Source organism: Gorilla gorilla, chromosome X, assembly GCF_029281585.2.
Source record: "Gorilla gorilla gorilla isolate KB3781 chromosome X, NHGRI_mGorGor1-v2.1_pri, whole genome shotgun sequence".
Lineage (NCBI taxonomy): Eukaryota > Metazoa > Chordata > Mammalia > Primates > Hominidae > Gorilla > Gorilla gorilla.
Window position 1 is genome coordinate 52,149,394 of NC_073247.2, and position 18,562 is coordinate 52,167,955.

Sequence of the window (18,562 nt, forward strand, 5' to 3'; positions counted from 1 at the left end):
CCTGGCATGGTGGCAGGCACCTGTAATCCCAGCTACTTGGGAGGCTAAGGTGGGAGAATCACTTGAACCTGGGAGGTGGAGGTTGCAGTGAGCCGAGATCATGCCACTCCAGCCTGGGCAACAGAGTGAGACTCTGTCTCAAAAAAAAAAAAAAAAAAAAAAAAAAAAAGAATTACAAAGCTACAAGTTGTCACTGAAAAGAATAAAAAAACTGGTAAATGTCTGGCAAGGCTGAGAAAGAAAAAGAGAAGGCACAAATTACCAGTATCAAGAATGAAAAAGAAGACATGACTACAGAACCTGCAGTGGTATTATGAACTTTATGCCAAAACTGTTTAAAATTTAGATAAAATGCACTCATTCTTAGCAAAATACAGTTTACTAAAAGTGACACAGTAATGAATAAAAACCCTGAATATTCCTATAAATATTTAAGGAATTGAACTAAGATTGAAAACTCTGGCCTGGATGGATTTAGAGGTGAGTTCTACAAATCACATAAAGAGAACAATAGAGGCCAGGTGTGGTGGCTCACACCTGTAGTCCCAGCACTTTAGGAGGCCGAGGTGGGCGGATCACCTGAGGTAACGAGTTTGAGACCAGCCTGGTTAACATGGTGAAACCCTGTCTCTACTAAAAATACAAAAAATTAGCCAGGCGCGGTGGTGCACACCTGTAGTTCCAGCTACGTGGGAGGCTGAGGCAGGAGAATTGCTTGAACCCAGGAGGTGGAAGTTGCAGTGAGCTGATATTGCGCCACTGCGCTCCAGCCTGGGCGACAAGAGCAAAGCTCCATCTCAGTCAATCAATCAGTCAATAGAACAATAGTAACAACAAAAAAACTGAGAGAACACTCCCCAATTCATTTTATGAGGCAAGTGTAATCTAGGTATGAAAACCAGGAAGCCACAGTGGTTCATACCTATAATCCCAACACTTTGGGAGGCTGGGCGGACAGATCACCTGAGCCCAGGAGTCCGAGACCAGCCTGGGCAACATGGCAAAATCTCATCTCTACAAAATTAGCCAGGCATGGTGGCGTGCCTATGGTTCCAGCTACTCAGAAAGGGGCTGAGGTAGGAGGAATAACTGAACCCAGGAGGTCGAGGCTGCAGTGAGCTGTGATGGTGCCACTGCCCTATGGCCTGGATGACAGAATGAGACCCTGTCTCAAAAAAAAAAAAGTAAAAATAAATTAAAAAAGAGAGACACAGAAAGCCTAAACCAAAACCAACAATATGTAAAAAGGATTATGAAGATCATAAATCATGACCAGGTTTGGTTAACCCAAGAATCAATGCAATTCACTACAACAATAGATTGAAGGATGGTATTATATAATTATTTCAATATAGTCATGTGTTGCTAACGATGGGGATATAGTTTGATAAATGCATAGTTAGGGGATTTCGTTCCTGTACAACCATCATAGAGTGTACTTACACAAACCTAGATGGGATATCCTACTACACACCTAGGCTACATGGTGTAGCCTATGGTTCCTAGGCTACAAACCTACACAGCATGTGATTGTACTGAATGCTGCAGGCAACTGTAATACATATTTGGGTACCTAAACATATCTAAACATAGAAAGGGTACAATCAAAATATAGCATAAAAGATAAAAAATGGTACACTGGTATAGGGCACTTACCATGAATGGAACTTGCATTCATGGAACTTGCTCTGGGTGAGTCAGTAAGTGATGAGTGAATGAGAAGACCTAGGACATTACTTTCTACTATTGTAGACTCTCTAGACACTGTACACTTAGGCTACACTAAATTTATATAAAAGTATTTTTCTTTCTTCAACAATAAATCTTAGCTTACTATAAATTTTTTATATAATAAACTTAAAAAATTTTAAAACCTTTTTGACTCCTGTAATAACACTTAGCTTAAAACATACTGTAGGCCAGGGCAATTAGGCAGGAGAAGGAAATAAAGGGTATTCAATTAGGAAAAGAGGAAGTCAAATTGTCCCTGTTTGCAGATGACATGATTGTATATCTAGAAAACCCCATTGTCTCAGCCCAAAATCTCCTTAAGCTGATAAGCAACTTCAGCAAAGTCTCAGGATACAAAATCAATGTACAAAAATCACAAGCATCCTTATACACCAATAACAGACAAACAGAGAGCCAAATCATGAGTGAACTCCCATTCACAATTGCTTCAAAGAGAATAAAATACCTAGGAATCCAACTTACAAGGGACGTGAAGGACAAATGGAAGAACATTCCATGCTCATGGGTAGGAAGAATACAATATCGTGAAAATGGCCATACTGCCCAAGGTAATTTATAGATTCATTGCCATCCCCATCAAGCTACCAATGACTTTCTTCACAGAATTGGAAAAAACTACTTTAAAGTTCATATGGAACCAAAAAAGAGCCCGCATTGCCAAGTCAATCCTAAGCCAAAAGAACAAAGCTGGAGGCATCACGCTACTCAACTTCAAACTATACTACAAGGCTACAGTAACCAAAACAGCAAGGTACTGGTACCAAAACAGAGATATAGATCAATGGAACAGAACAGAGCCCTCAGAAATAACGCCGCATATCTACAACTATCTGATCTTTGACAAACCTGAGAAAAACAAGCAATGGGGAAAGGATTCCCTATTTAATAAATGGTGCTGGGAAAACTGGCTAGCCATATGTAGAAAGTTGAAACTAGATCCCTTCCTTACACCTTATACAAAAATTAATTCAAGATGGGTTAAAGACTTAAACATTAGACCTAAAACCATAAAAACCCTAGAAGAAAACCTAGGCATTACCATTCAGGACAAGGCATGGGCAAGGACTTCATGTCTAAAACACCAAAAGCAATGGCAACCAAAGCCAAAATTGACAAATGGGATCTAATTAAACTAAAGAGCTTCTGCACAGCAAAAGAAACTACCATCAGAGTGAACAGGCAACCTACAAAATGGGAGAAAATTTTCGCAACCTACTCATCTGACAAAGGGCTAATATCCAGAATCTACAATGAACTCAAACAAATTTACAAGAAAAAAACAAACAACCCCATCAAAAAGTGGGCAAACGACATGAACAGACGCTTCTTAAAAGAAGACATTTATGCAGCCGAAAGACACATGAAAAACTGTTCATCATCACTGGCCATCAGAGAAATGCAAATCAAAACCACAATGAGATACCATCCCACACCAGTTAGAATGGCAATCATTAAAAAGTCAGGAAACAACAGGTGCTGGAGAGGATGTGGAGAAATAGGAACACTTTTACACTGTTGGTGGGACTGTAAACTAGTTCAACCCTTGTGGAAGTCAGTGTGGCGATTCCTCAGGGATCTAGAACTAGAAATACCATTTGACCCAGCCACCCCATTACTGGGTATATACCCAAAGGACTATAAATCATGCTGCTATAAAGATACATGCACACGTATGTTTATTGCGGCCCTATTCACAATAGCAAAGACTTGGAACCAACCCAAATGTCCAACAATGATAGACTGGATTAAGAAAATGTGGCACATATACACCATGGAATACTATGCAGCCATAAAAAATGATGAGTTCATGTCCTTTGTAGGGATATGGATGAAATTGGAAATCATCATTCTCAGTAAACTATCGCAAGGATAAAAAACCAAACACCGCATGTTCTCACTCATAGATGCGAATTGAACAATAAGAACACATGGACACAGGAAGGGGAACATCACACTCTGGGGACTGTTGTGGGGTCGGGGGAAGGGGGAGAGATAGCATTAGGAGATATACCTAATGCTAAATGACGAGTTAATGGGTGCAGCACACCAGCATGGCACATGTATACATATGTAACTAACCTGCACATTGTGCACATGTACCCTAAAACTTAAAGTATAATAATAATAATAATAAAATTTTATTTGGAAAAAAAAACATACTGTATAGCTGTACAAAAATATTTTCTTTCTTTATATCCTTATTCTATAAGTTTTTTCTATTTTTGAAATTTTTTATTTTTATTTTTTTACTTTTTATACTTTTTTGTTAAAAAACAAAAGCACACACATTAGTCTAGGCCTACACAGGGTCAAGATCATCAATATCACTGTCTTCCACCTCCACATCTTGTCCCATGGGAAGGTCTTTAGGGACAATAACACATATGAAGCTGTCATCTCTTATAATGACAATGCTTTCTTTTGGAATACCTCCTGAAGGACCTGCCTGAGGATGTTTTATAGTTAACTTAAAAAAAAAATAAGTAGCAGCATACTCTAAACTAACAATAAAAGTATAGTAAATTGCTTTTGGTGTTTTAGATGTGAAGTCCTTGCCCATGCCTATGTCCTGAATGGTAATGCCTAGGTTTTCTTCTAGGGTTTTTATGGTTTTAGGTCTAACGTTTAAGTCTTTAATCTATCTTGAACTGATTTTTGTATAAGGTGTAAGGAAGGGATGCAGTTTCAGCTTTCTACATATGGCTAGCCAGTTTTCCCAGCACCATTTATTAAATAGGGAATCCTTTCCCCATTGCTTGTTTTTCTCAGGTTTGTCAAAGATCAGATAGTTGTAGATATGCGGCGTTATTTCTGAGGGCTCTGTTCTGTTCCATTGGCAATGGCAACAAAAGCCAAAATTGACAAATGGGATCTAATTAAACTAAAGAGCTTCTGCACAGCAAAAGAAACTACCATCAGAGTGAACAGGCAACCTACAAAATGGGAGAAAATTTTCGCAACCTACTCATCTGACAAAGGGCTAATATCCAGAATCTACAATGAACTCAAACAAATTTACAAGAAAAAAACAAACAACCCCATCAAAAAGTGGGCAAAGGACATGAACAGACACTTCTCAAAAGAAGACATTTATGCAGCCAAAAAACACATGAAAAAATGCTCACCATCACTGGCCATCAGAGAAATGCAAATCAAAACCACAATGAGATACCATTTCACACCAGTTAGAATGGCAATCATTAAAAAGTCAGGAAACAACAGGTGCTGGAGAGGATGTGGAGAAATAGGAACACTTTTATACTGTTGATGGGACTGTAAACTAGTTCAACCATTGTGGAAGTCAGTGTGGCGATTCCTCAGGGATCTAGAACTAGAAATACCATTTGACCCAGCCACCCCATTACTGGGTATATACCCAAAGGACTATAAATCATGCTGCTATAAAGACACATGCACACGTATGTTTATTGAGGCATTATTCCCTATAGCAAAGACTTGGAACCAACCCAAATGTCCAACAATGATAGACTGGATTAAGAAAATGTGGCACGTATACACCATGGAATACTATGCAGCCATAAAAAATGATGAGTTCATGTCCTTTGTAGGGACATGGATGAAATTGGAAACCATCATTCTCAGTAAACTATCACAAGGACAAAAAATAAAACACCACATGTTCTCACTCATAGGTGGGAATTGAGCAATGAGAACACATGGACACAGGAAGGGGAACATCACACTGTGGGGACTGTTGTGGGGTGGGGGGAGGGGGAAGGGATAGCATTGGGAGATACACCTAATGCTAGATGACGAGTTAGTGGGTGCAGTGCACCAGCATGGCACATGTATACATATGTAACTAACCTGCACATTGTGCACATGTACCCTAAAACAAAGTATAATAATAATAAATAAAATTAAAATAAAAACAAAACAACAAAAAAAGTATAGTAAATATATAAACTAGTAACATAGTTATTTATTATCATTATTAAGTATTGTGTGCTGTATATAATTGTATGTGTTATACTTTTATATGACTGCTAGCACAGGCTTGTTTATAGCAGCATCACCACAAACATGTGAGTGATGTGTTGAGCTATAATGTTATGACAGCTATGATACCACTAGTCAATAGGAATTTTTCAGCTCCATTATACTCTTATGAGAGCACCCATGTATATGCAGTCTGTTGTTGACTGAAATATCATTATAGGATGCATGACTGCATATGCAGAAAAAAGACATTTGATAAAATTCATGATCCATTCATGCTTAGCAAACTCTAAGATCAGAAATAAGCAGAGATAACTGCCACCACCACTGCCCTGAATGTTTTATCCATTGTAATAAAGGCAAGAAAAGATGTAAAAAAAATTGGAAAGGGCAAATCAAATCCTCCTTATACACAGATGATATGATTATGTATGGAGAAAATCCAAATGAGTCTACAGATTAATTGTTGGAATTAATGAAGCCTGATGAACAGGAACACAAAGTTAGTACAAGGAAAGGGAAAGAGAAGGGAGAATGAGAGAAACTGACTTACCCTAAAAACAAAATACCTAAGAATAAATCTGACAATACATAAATCTAATACAGATGTACACAACCTCTACAGAAGAACATATAAAACTTTATTGCAAGAAATCAAAGAGCTAAATAAATGGGAAGATAGACACTATGTTCACGAATTGGATGATTCAACACTGTAAACATGTCAATTATTCTCAAATTGCTATCAAGATTTGATATAGTAATTCAAGACAAAAATCTCAATAGTTTTTTTGTTTTGGTGGAAATTGACAACCTCATTCTAAAATGTATATGAGAAATGCAGACAAGTACATCCCTTAAAACATGGCTGAAGAACAACGTGGAAGCATCTGCTCTACAAAATAGTGAAATCTGGGAATTACCCAAATACTCATTAGCATTAAAATGAATAAATAGTGCGAGTTTGTTCACTGCAATACTACATAGCAATAAAATAAAGGAACAGCTGCACAAAGCAACCAGATGAATCTCAGAGACCAAAAATAGAGTATATACTGTAGGATTCCATTCAAATAAAGATTTTAGGCCAGGCGTGGTGGCTCATGCCTGTAATCCCAGCACTTTAGGAGGCGGAGGCGGGCAGATCACTTGAGGTCAGGAGTTTGAGACCAGCCTAGCCAACATGGTGAAACCCTGTCTCTACTAAAAACACAAAAATCAGCCGGGCGTGGTGGTGCATGCCTGTAGTCCCAGCTACTCGGGAGGCTGAGGCACGAGAATTGCTTGAATCCAGGGGGCGGAGGTTGCAGTGAGCTGATACAGCATTGCACTCCAGCCTGGGCGACAGAGCGAGACATCGTCTCAAATAAAAAAAAAAAATAGATTTTAGCAGATGACAGTGAACTTTATTATTTGAGAATTCTGAGAATTCCTATTTTGATGCTAGGGATATAAAAGCACAGAAGTGAAGTCCAGATTAGTTATTTCTGAGAGAAGAAGGGGATTATCATGAGAAAGGGGAATTCGGGGGCTGTTGAGGTACTGGCAGTTTTAAAATTTCTTGACTTGGGTTATAGTTACATGGTTGTTCACTTCTACAATAATTCTTTAAGTTGTATATTTATGTGAATGTATTTTTCAAAATGTGAGGCATTGTACTGAGAAAAAGGTTAAATCTAAGTATGATGTATGTATTTGTATGTATTCATATACTCTTTTACCCAGTTATTCTACTTTCAGAAATGTATTCTGAGGAAACAAAGCAATCAAGGGGCGTGAACAAGTAATTATATACAAGATATTAATTATAAATTATTTCTAATAGGGAAAAACAATGTTAATGTTGAACTATAGGGAATTTATTAAACATGGCACATGCACACATTTAGATGTCTTAATGAAGTCATTAAAATATTGTATCCAAAAAATATTTAATGGTATAGCAAAATGCTTCCAATAGAAGGAAATGGTCCAAAATGTTTGTGAATGACATTTATTTCTGTTACAATTTTTATAACAAAATTAAGACATTATTTTTTGTCAAAATTTTCGGTAATTTCTAAATTTTTACAAGTTATGTATATGGCAAAGGTTGTACACTAAGAATTTTTTTTTTTTCAAGACTGAGTCTCGCTCTATCGCCCAGGCTGGAGTGCAGTGGTGCGATCTCGGCTCACTGCAACCTCTGCCTCCCAGGTTCAAGTAATTCTACTGCCTCAGCCTCCCGAGTAGCTAGGATTACAGGCGCCCACCACCATGCCTGGCTAATTTTTGTATTTTTAGTAGTGATGGGGTTTCACCATGTTGGCCAGGCTAGTCTCAAACTTCTGACCTCAAGTGATCCACCCGCCTTGGCCTCCCAAAGTGCTGGGATTACAGGTGTGAGCCACCGTGCCTGGCCAATAACTTTTATTTTTAAATGAACAAACTATACTTCTTTTAAATAACAGAAAATTAACTGAATTTTCTTCATATTTTATATGTACACAAATTTATTCAAAATCATTTTAGTGGCTTGAAGATTAGTTGTCATAGACGAAAAGTTATCGGAGTGACAATTTCAAATGTATTTCTAAGACAGTAGCATCTGAATACAGTTTATTTTCTCATATAGCATTCAAAGTTTAAAATCTGTTCTATACTGTAACATCCCAATCCAGGATTTGTTTTATACAAAAATCTGACCACCTAAATTTTTTTTAACAGATATAAAAATGATACTGTATTTACAGTTAAAAAGAAAAAAAAAACCCCAAACTCCAAACCCTGTCATCATCTTTACAGTCAATTATATTTTGTTTGCAGATCCAGGAGTTTATATCAACTCTTTTAAAACCCTTCTTCTATTTATCTCTATTTTAGTTTGTGCAGAAGAGTTAATATAGCAGGCCTAAACTACTATCTCGTAAAAGGCTTGAAAGGCCTACTAAGGTTGGCCCTTGAGACGTTTATCTGGGAACCTGGATTTCAGGACGGTCCTCTACATTCCTAACTGAAAAGACTGACTCACTGTGTCTAAACTGTTTGTGCTAACAATGTGATTTATGCCGAACACCTGCTTTCTTTCTGGGAGTCTGGAATTTGGTTAAGTGCCAAGTGGAAGATGCCTATGTGACCAGCCCCCAGTAAAAACCCAGGGCAGAGTCTCTAATAAGCTTCCCTGGTTGGCACCATTTCACATGTGTTGTCACAACTCATTGCTGGGGAGACCCTTGAAAGCTTGTGCCTGGTTTCCCCTGGACTTCAGCTAATGTATCTTTTCCTTTTGCTGATTTCTCTTTATATCCTTTAGCTATAATAAATCATAGCTGTGAATATGACTATATGCTGAGTCCTTTGAGTTTTCTTAGTGAATCATCAAGCCTGGGGGTGGTCTTGGGGATCCCTGACACACAGTTTGCAAAACTAAAATCAACTAAACATTTTGATACTGTGAGTCAAAAGAGATGTTTACTTTGCTGAAAGAACAAATAGCAATTTATATCATCACACATAAAAAGAAAAAATCAAAATAGATTATATAAGACTAGCTATGAAAATATGAGCAAATCTTCAAATAGATTAAAATGCTACAGTACAGATATTTATTGCTTGGTATGAGACAAACATATTTTCCCTTAAGCAGCAAGTTTGCTGGTAAGTAGTAATTAGTTCCACTCTATCAGTATAAATAAATTTCACAAACACTCCCTTCCCCAGGCATAAATACTAGACCAAAAAAAAAAATAATAAAAAAAGAGCTTTCAGTTTATCGCCTTTGTGAGCTACAAAAACACAAACTGCTAATATTATTTTAAGATACAAAAAATTAAAGATATAAAAGATAAAAATATTAAAGATAAAAAATTTAAAAGATACAAAAAAATTATTTTAAAAGATACACATCATGTCGGATGTGTTTTAAATCAATATTTAATTATTGTAAAAGTCTCCCCGTGGTATATGTAATCGCTCTGTAATAAGGTAATTAAAATTCCTTGGCCAGCCAATTTAGGATTTACAGCTTAACTCAAGTACCAGATACTACTAAAGACAAGCCCAAATGTGTCACTTAGAAATAAATATTTAACTTGTGGGGATAACCCAACTCAGCCTGTCTTCAAAACTGAACCTGTATTTAAAATATGTTTCAGCAAATTGCTACAGACAGGTTCAAATTTAAGTGTAATCCCAAAGTAATGGATGTGCAAATATATGCAGATGTCTACAAAACTACTGTGTGTGTTGGGACAATGATGATATAGCCTTTACGTTGTATCACCCCTATTTTAAAGGTCAATCATCTCTTGACCTGCCCGGTCAGAACTCACATCTGCAAAAGTGAATGTCTAGAGGTGGGACCTGGGTACCTGCTTGTTTAACAAGTTTTATACCGGATTTTCTAACCTAAAATTTGAAATTTACTAATCTAATCTTTTCCATATCTAAAATTCTGGTTTTGTGAGTCTCTGTTTTTAAGCATGCTTTAAACTTATAAACCATTTGTGATTAAGTAGATATCAACTATTATTATTATTATTATTATTTTATTTTTAGAGACAGAGTCTTGCTCTGTAACCCAGGCTGGAGTGCAGTGGCGCTATCTTGGCTCACTGCAACCTCTGCTTTCTGGGTTCAAGTGATTCTCCTGCCTCAGCCTCCCGAGTAGCTGGGATTACAGGTGTGTGCCACCACACCCGGCTAATTTTTGTATTTTTAGTAGAGACGGGGTTTTGCCATGTTGGCCAGGCTGGTCTCAAACTCCTGACCTCAAGTGATCCGCCTACCTTAGCCTCCCAAACTGCTGGGATTACAGGTGTAAGCCACCAAGTCCGGCTTATTATTTTTGAGAAAGGGTCTCACTTTGTTGCCCACACTGGAGTACAGTGGCATGATCTTGGTTCACTGCAATTTCTGCCTCTGTGGCTCAAGTAATTCTCCCACCTCAGCCTCCCAAGTAGCTGGGACTACAGGTGTGTGCCACCATGCTTGGCTAATTTTTAAAATTTTTTCATAGAGATGAGGTCTCACTATATTGCCCAGGCTGGTCTCAAACCCCTGGGTGATCCTCCTGCCTTGGCCTCCCAAACTGCTGGGATTATAGGCGTAAGCCACTGAGCCCAGCCATCAACTAGTTCTAAGGATTTTCTAACATGATAAACAACATTCTCGGGCCATATAATTTTATGACTTCAGTTTAGGAAGAAAAAAAGGAGTGTTGGTTATACATAGTCTGTGGCAAAGACAGATATGGACACCATATTAAGAAACTCACTCATAATCCAAATATGTTGTTTTGTCTAGCCTTTTCTCCACCAAAATGATAAATGCTGCTTCTAAGTAGCCAACAAACAACAAAACTAACTGACCTAATTTTATTTTATTTTTTTGCCTTTCATTGTCTACACTGTATGGGTGTCATATTACAAAAACTGTAAAAAGGATCCAGATAACCCATAACCTGAGCAATGAGCCCCTAAATACCAGGGGTAATTACATCTATTGCCAGAAACATCAGGGCAATTCTGGAGTAGCTTAGTCTACATAGCAGCTATAGAAGCAATCTCTCACCTAGCCAGTAGGTGGAACTATACACAAGTGCATTGGCTTTGTTTTTTGCTCCACATGACTTTAAATCTTAGAGTAATCGATATTTTTGGTTTGTTTGAAACCCAGGAGATAAGGAGGATGCAAAAAACTGGGCAAGGCCAATTGTTGAGGTGAATTTACAAAAAAACGATACAAAAGAACAATTTTCTATTTCTAGTTTGTTTCTGGCCCTTTTGAGAAATAACTAAGTTATTTTAACTGAATTTATAATCTACTTTCAGGTCCCTAGAGCTAATAAAACAATTATAAATTCAGAAATTTGTCAGTTAAAATTCATGTTCAATCAGGGAAAACTGAGTATCAACTGATCATGACATGATATTAAGGAATTATTGTTGATTTTGTTAGGTATAATAATAATATGATCATTTAAAAAATCCTTATCTGTTAGAAATACAAACGAGAGTATTTATAGGTGAAATTATAGTGCTTTAGAAATCTCCAGGGGAGAAAAAGACATCAGGAGGAACAGAATAGGAATGGCAAAATGTTTTGATAACTATTGAAGCTTGGTGACCAGTATGCTGGGGTTTATTATACTATTCTCTCTTTTCATTTGAAATTTTCCACAATTACACTGTTAAAAAAAAAAAAAGAAAACAAAAGAAAAGAAAACATAAGGCCATGTTCTAGTGATTTGGGTTAACACTGGGATCAGGTCACTGGAAAATACCCAATTTAACCAGGTCTCATCTCAATATACAGCCAACCATGAATTATTTCCATCACAACATACAAAATTAGTTACATAAAATCCCATACAGACTACTTCAACAATGAGGGACTAAAACTATCCTGTTAAAGCCACTGGAAATAATACTTTATAGTTAAAAAGCACTTCACCACTTACAAAGGGAAGTCACATACAGTTTCTCATCTAGTTCTCATAATCTTAGGAAGATTCTGAAGGTAAGCAAACTGAGGCTCAGGGAACTTATAAAACTTGGCCAACCTCACATAATTAGTAAAAGTGACAGAGCTGGGATGTTAACCCAGGTTTTATGAAACCAAAGATCCTTTTTTCTCTACTACACTGTCACTAAGTCCCCTTTGATACAATTAGCATACATGGTGAAATTTAGGTGAATTTTTAAAATTTGCTTTCTGTGATCATTACTTTATATAGTATGTAAAACTTGCTTTTTAGGAGGCTGGGCGTGGTGGCTCACACCTGTAATTCCAGAACTTTGGGAGGCTGAGGAGGGTTGATCACTTGAGGCCAGGGGTGTGAGACCAGCCTGGCCAACATGATGAAACACCGTCTCTTCAAAAAATACAAAAATTAGCCAGGCATGGTGGCATGCGCCTGTAGTCCCAGCTACATGGGAAGCTGAGGCAAAGAATCGCTTGAACCCAGGAGGTGGAGGCTGAAGTGAGCCAAGATGGCGCCACTGCACTCCAGCCTGGGCGACAGAGTGAGACTGTTAAAAACAAAAACAACAACAACAAAAAACAAACCCAACTTGTTTTTAGTTTTCTCAGAAAATAAACATACAGACAGAAATATATTTCTTGAATAAAGAATAAAATTAAACCAGATAAGTAATTTTAAAAGAATTATAATATCTTGGCCGGGCACAGTGGCTCAAGCCTGTAATCCCAGCACTTTGGGAGGCCGAGGCAAGCAGATCACCTGAGGTCAGGAGTTCGAGACCAGCCTGGCCAACATGGTGAAACCCTGTCTCTACTAAAAATACAAAAATTAGCCAGGCGTGGTGACATGTGCCTGGGAGGCTGAGGGAGGAGAATCGCTTGAACCTGGGAGACGGAGGTTGCAGTGAGCCAAGATCGCGCCGCTGCACGCCAGCCTGGACAACAGAGCAAGACTCTGTCTCAAAAAAAAAAAAAAAAAAAAGAATTACAATATCTTAAAATTAGAAGGGATGTTAGAGGCCATCTCTAGTCCAAAATTAAAACCTTATCTTCAGGCCCCTTGGAAGGATCCAGCTTCAACTTGAGTGCTTCTAGTGAGAAACTACATAGTCTGTGAGACAGGCTGCTTCATTCATGGAGTAAGTTTAATCATCAAAAAGGTCTTCTTTAGTTAGAGGTGACGTCTGCCACTTGTTGATTCTAGTTACAGCCTCTGATGCCACACTGAATAAGCATATAGTCTTATATATGACAATCTTTCAAATAACTGTGGACATTGATTATGTTCTATCTATGGGCTTCTGCTTTGGGGACTCTTCTAGCAGAATAATGAAACGAATACATTCGTGGATAACCAAAGCCTCCCAGTCTTTTCAACAGCTCTTCTAGGCCAGTGGTCTTCAACCTAGGATTTGGGTATCTCTGGGAATACCCAAAGTCCTTCCAGGAGACACATGAACTAGGATATTTTTAAGGCAATCAATTTCTATATCTTCATTTTCCATAATTTTGTCTGTTTGTAAACAAGTCTGTGGTCTGCTGGTTTTTCTTTTACATCTCCACATCTACAATCACCCATCTCCACATCTCCAGTTACCCATCCAAAAGGCAAACTACTCCTCCAACCCAAAAAGCCTAACTTCAAAGAGATGGCTGGGAAATGCACAGCCCCTGAGGGAGGGAGAGACCTTTGAAAGCAAAACAAAGAGAGTTTGAGAAAAAAAGGGAGGTTCCACCTTACTTTATCCAGGCAATATATTCATGGTAAGCTGTTTAAGAATTCAAAATCAATACTAAGATGAGTGTCACAGGGATGTCCATTTAACACTTTAATTTTGTTTGAAAAATGAAGTCTGATTTTTTTTTTTCCCTGACAGAAAATGAGTCTGATTTGGCTGAGTGATTTGACAATAAGGACTAGCATTGCCATGTAGGTCACATAGCAGACATTTTCCATACAGTGAATGAGATAAACAGGCAATTCTACAGTTGTGTAGAAAATATATTTAAGGCTGGGCGTGGTGGCTCATGCCTGTAATCCCAGCACTTTGGGAGGCTGAGGTGGGCAGATCACAAGGTCAGCTGTTCGAGACCAGCCTGGCTAACTTGGTGAAACCTATCTCTACTAAATAATACAAAAATTAGCCGGGCATGGTGGCACATGCCTGTAGTCCCAGCTATTCGGGAGGCTGAGGCAGGAGAATTGCTTGAACCCAGGAGGCGGAGGTTGCAGTGAGCCGAGATTACGCCACTGCACTCCAGCCTGGGTGACAGAGTGAGACTCTGTTCAAAAAAACAAACAAACAAAACATATTTAAAAGAATATTCAAGATACTGAGAATTATATTCTCACAATAAAAGTTTTTATATATCAACCTAAAAAATATGTGAAGGGGTACATACGTTTTTCAAAATTCTTTTTTTTTTTTTTTTTTTGAGGCAGGGTCTTGTTCTGTTGCCCAGGCTAGAGTACAGTGGTGCAATCATGGCTCACTAAAGCCTTGACTTCCCAGGCTCAGGTGATTCTCCAACCTCAGCCTCCCAAGTAACTGGGACTACAGGTGTGTGCCACCACGCCCACCTAGTTTTTGTATTTTTTGTAGAGACAGGGTTTCGCCATGTTGCCCACGCCGGTCTTGAACTCCTGAGCTCAAGCAATCCGCCTGCCTTGGCCTCCCAAGGTGCTGGGATTATAGGCATGAGCCACCACACCTGGCCTCAAAATTCTTTTAGCAGGTTTGCCAGAAAAGATTTTGAAGGCTGTGTCTCTATGACACAATTTTCAGGCTCCTTTCCATTCTGGTTATCCTATTCTGCAGACATTCCAGTGTCCTGCTTACTATGAATGGTCCAGGGTGAACGGGGGGAGTATGACTTTGTTCTGAATACTATATACTCCTAATTAATGTAGCATAACCTTCCATTCAGTGCTTTTTAAGCTGTTGCAAACAATAACTAACATGTTTACATCTTTTTTCACATAATCACAACTAAATTCACACTGATCTTGCGCTTAACTCATATTTGAATGAAGGAGTTAACATCAACTGGTCTTAAATTTCACCTTCTTTGTTTCAGCTCCTTTCCTACAAACTTGTAAAAATATTTTTGAATTTTGATGTAGACAGCCAATATGTTAGCTAGCCCTTTGTAGGGGGCAACTTGTGAAATGCCTCCCAGTGATCCTCACCTCCTGATATTCAGGCCCTGGTATAATCCCATCCCCCTTGTGTATAGGCTGTATCTAGTGACTCATTTCTAACTGCAGAAGTGATGGTGTGTAATTTTGGAGATTAGGTTACGAGACTGTGACTTCTGTCTTGCTCATACTCTCACTTGTCCTCTTGCTTGCTCTGATGAAGCCAGCTGCCATGCTGGAAGCTGCTCTATGGAGAGGCCCAACGGACAAGGAACCAAGGGAGGCTTGGGCCAACAGCTCTTAAGGAATTGTGGCTCTCAGTCCAGTAGCCTGTGAGGAAGGTAAGACTGCCAACAATCATGTGAGTGAGCTTGGAAGCAGATCCACATTGTAGTGGAGCCTCAAAATGACTTCAGCTCTGGCCAACAGCTTTATTATCACCTTGTGAGAGACCCAGAGCCAGAGGACCCTGCTAAGTTGGAACACACATTCCTGATGCACAGAGACTGAGATAATAAATGTATGTTGTTTTAAGCCATTACATTTTGGGGCATTTTGTTATGAAGCAATAGGTAACGAATATAACCTCTGACCTTGGTATCTTTTGAATATTTAGCAAGTGTATCTTCTGTTTTTTTTCCTAATCAAAGTCACTGATTACAACCTTTTTTTTTTTTTTAGAAAAAAATAGAGATAGGTTTTGGTATGTTTCCCAGGCTGGTCTCGAACTCCTGGCCTCAATCAATCCTCCCTGCTTCAGACTCTCAAAGCACTGAGATTACAGGCATGAGTCACCACTCCCGGCCTGATTACAATTTTGAACAGAATAGGATCAAAGATAAAACCCTGTAGGATGCTGTCCTATAAAGCTTTATATAATCTCTTTGGACACAATCATCCGACCAGAGCTGGATGACCCAGTTGTACTATCCTTAGCTCACAATTCTCCATCTTACCAACAAAAAGTCTACGACAGACATATCAAGTGACTTATTGAAATCAAGATACACTGTGATCTATAAAATTGCCCTTATATGCCACATGGTGATTATATCAAAAGAGGAACTAAGTCTGTCGTTACTTGTTTTTAGTTGCCAAGAGTCTTGCTACATGGATGCCTCCACTTTCATCCTACTCTTCTTCACTAAGACTTCTACTGGTCAGAAGTTTATATTTTGGGGTCCTCCTATTCCTCTGAACTCAATTTCCTTTTGGAGTCTCTTCTCTGAAGCATGCTGAAAGCATGAAGAGTAACTGAATATGCCCAGCTTTTGCTTCCTTTGCCACTGTAAACCTTATGATGACATAATCCTTTTTTCTTGTGACTTTAGGTCTTTCTGAACAGATAAGTTCACAACTACTGCTAAATTTCAAGAGAAAAGTGTTAGCATTATCCAACACCAACATTGCTTAAAGTTTTACCCTTTAAGAATTAAAATACACACTCACAATTCGAAAACCATGTAAAGCATTCCATCTGAGCTATATGTCTCCAATAACTCTACAATGTGTGGATGTTTCAGCATATGACAGATACTGGCTTCCCGCTTTAGATCTGTAAAACAAACATACAGCATACTTCATTAGGTAGGAACAAAAGACAATTAGAGTGAATGATGAATGAATGGATGTGATCTATGGTAACATGGATACTTCTCTAACTAGAGAGATGAAATCCCCCATTTAAACTTAGCTTAACTTTTTACCCTTTAAAATCTTTGACTATAGCTTTTCATATTTTTTGCAAGCTTAAATCTATATACAGTATAGAGTGAGCTTTTAATAAAAAAAAGTTCACATGTCTTAATACTTTCCCCAAAAGCAAAAAAAAAAAAAAAAAAAACACAAATACTTTCCCCAACTCTTCTAATAAAATCTTAGCCTCCAAATTTGTAACTCTTCCTTGATCTGCTAATAAACTAATAACTCAATTTACTGTTTTGATTTTTACCTCTTTTTCTTAGTTTTCCCTAAATAAAATAAACATATGTTGTCTATTCTTTAGCCTAAAATCTAGCGTTTATAGACCTATCAGGGAAGTTATACGGAATAGGGAACAAAAAATAGTATGGTTTAAACAGAAAAGGCACTACTCCTAGAGTCAAAGTCAGAATTTTTAAAATATCATTTATAAAATGTGCTGGGGCCAGGCGTGGTGGCTCGCACCTGTAATCCCAGCACTTTGGGAGGCCGAGACAGGTGGATCACTTCAGGTCAGGAGTTTGAGACAAGCCTGGCCAACATGGCGAAATCCCATCTCTACTAAAAATGTAAAAAATTAGCTGGGCATGGTGGCGGGCACCTGTAATCCCTGCTACTCGGGAGGCTGAGGCAGGAGAATCACTTGAACTCGGGAGGCAGAAGTTGCAGTGAGCCAGGATCGCGTCATTGCACTTCAGCCTGGGCAACAAGAGTGAAACTCTGTCACAAAAAAAAAAAAAAAAGTGTTGGATAATTCCAAACTCTACCTACCTCACAATATTACTTTGAAGAACAAATCCAAATAATGTATGTAAGACTACTGTGTAAACTCTATAATACTATTTGGAAAACAAAGTTGTTAATATCATCATCATCATCATCATCATCATCATCATCATCATCATACAAAACAGTTTGGGCATGGAAATCGCTTGCCATGTCTACATGGAATAGAATAATGAAAGCCATCCAGTGCTAATAGCACTGGGGCTTTACCCGTTTGCTGATGACTAAAATCCAATGTGACATTTTTATATTAGAAAGTAGAAGGGAGACAGGTAAGGAAGAACCAAGGCTAAGGATGTACTGCAGAAAGCAAAATAGATAATATTATCTCCTTTCTGATTTATTAATTCAACTTAGTCTTGTCAACAGAGCAATGATCGTAGATGGAACCTTAGAAGATTGACTTACATAAGGGTAGAATGAGAAAAAGAAGTCAGAAAATTTGACAAAAAAGCCACAAGGAAAGGAAGAATCAATAATATTAAGAAAATCAAGAGAACAGAGGAAATTAAGTTGTAAGTAGCTGGAGAAGGCTGAAAGCTGAGAAAAGACCACAAGATTCAGCCAGAAAAGGTAATGAGAATCCTGAGCAAGATCAACTTTTAGGGAGGAGTCAGGGTTGAGGTCAGTATGCCAGAGACAACTATGTAATAATCAATTAAAATTATCACGCCTCTCATTGGGCTAAGTACTTAATATCGTCACTGTCACTTGATGTCCCAACCACACTGTGAGGTAGGTATTTTACAGATGGATAAACTG

The 18,562-nt window shown here is 38.2% G+C and overlaps 1 protein-coding gene across 17 annotated transcripts in view; it reads right to left on the reverse strand.

Annotated features, from left to right (window-relative positions):
* Positions 1–18,562, reverse strand: part of CASK (calcium/calmodulin dependent serine protein kinase) — a 412,700-nt gene that overhangs the window by 260,091 nt on the left and 134,047 nt on the right. For all 17 annotated transcript variants that reach the window (XM_055376433.2, XM_055376435.2, XM_004064027.4 and 14 more), the window contains exon 3: positions 16,763–16,868. In XM_055376433.2, the coding sequence (XP_055232408.1) occupies positions 16,763–16,868 (106 nt within the window). The remainder of the gene's footprint in view (positions 1–16,762; positions 16,869–18,562) is intronic.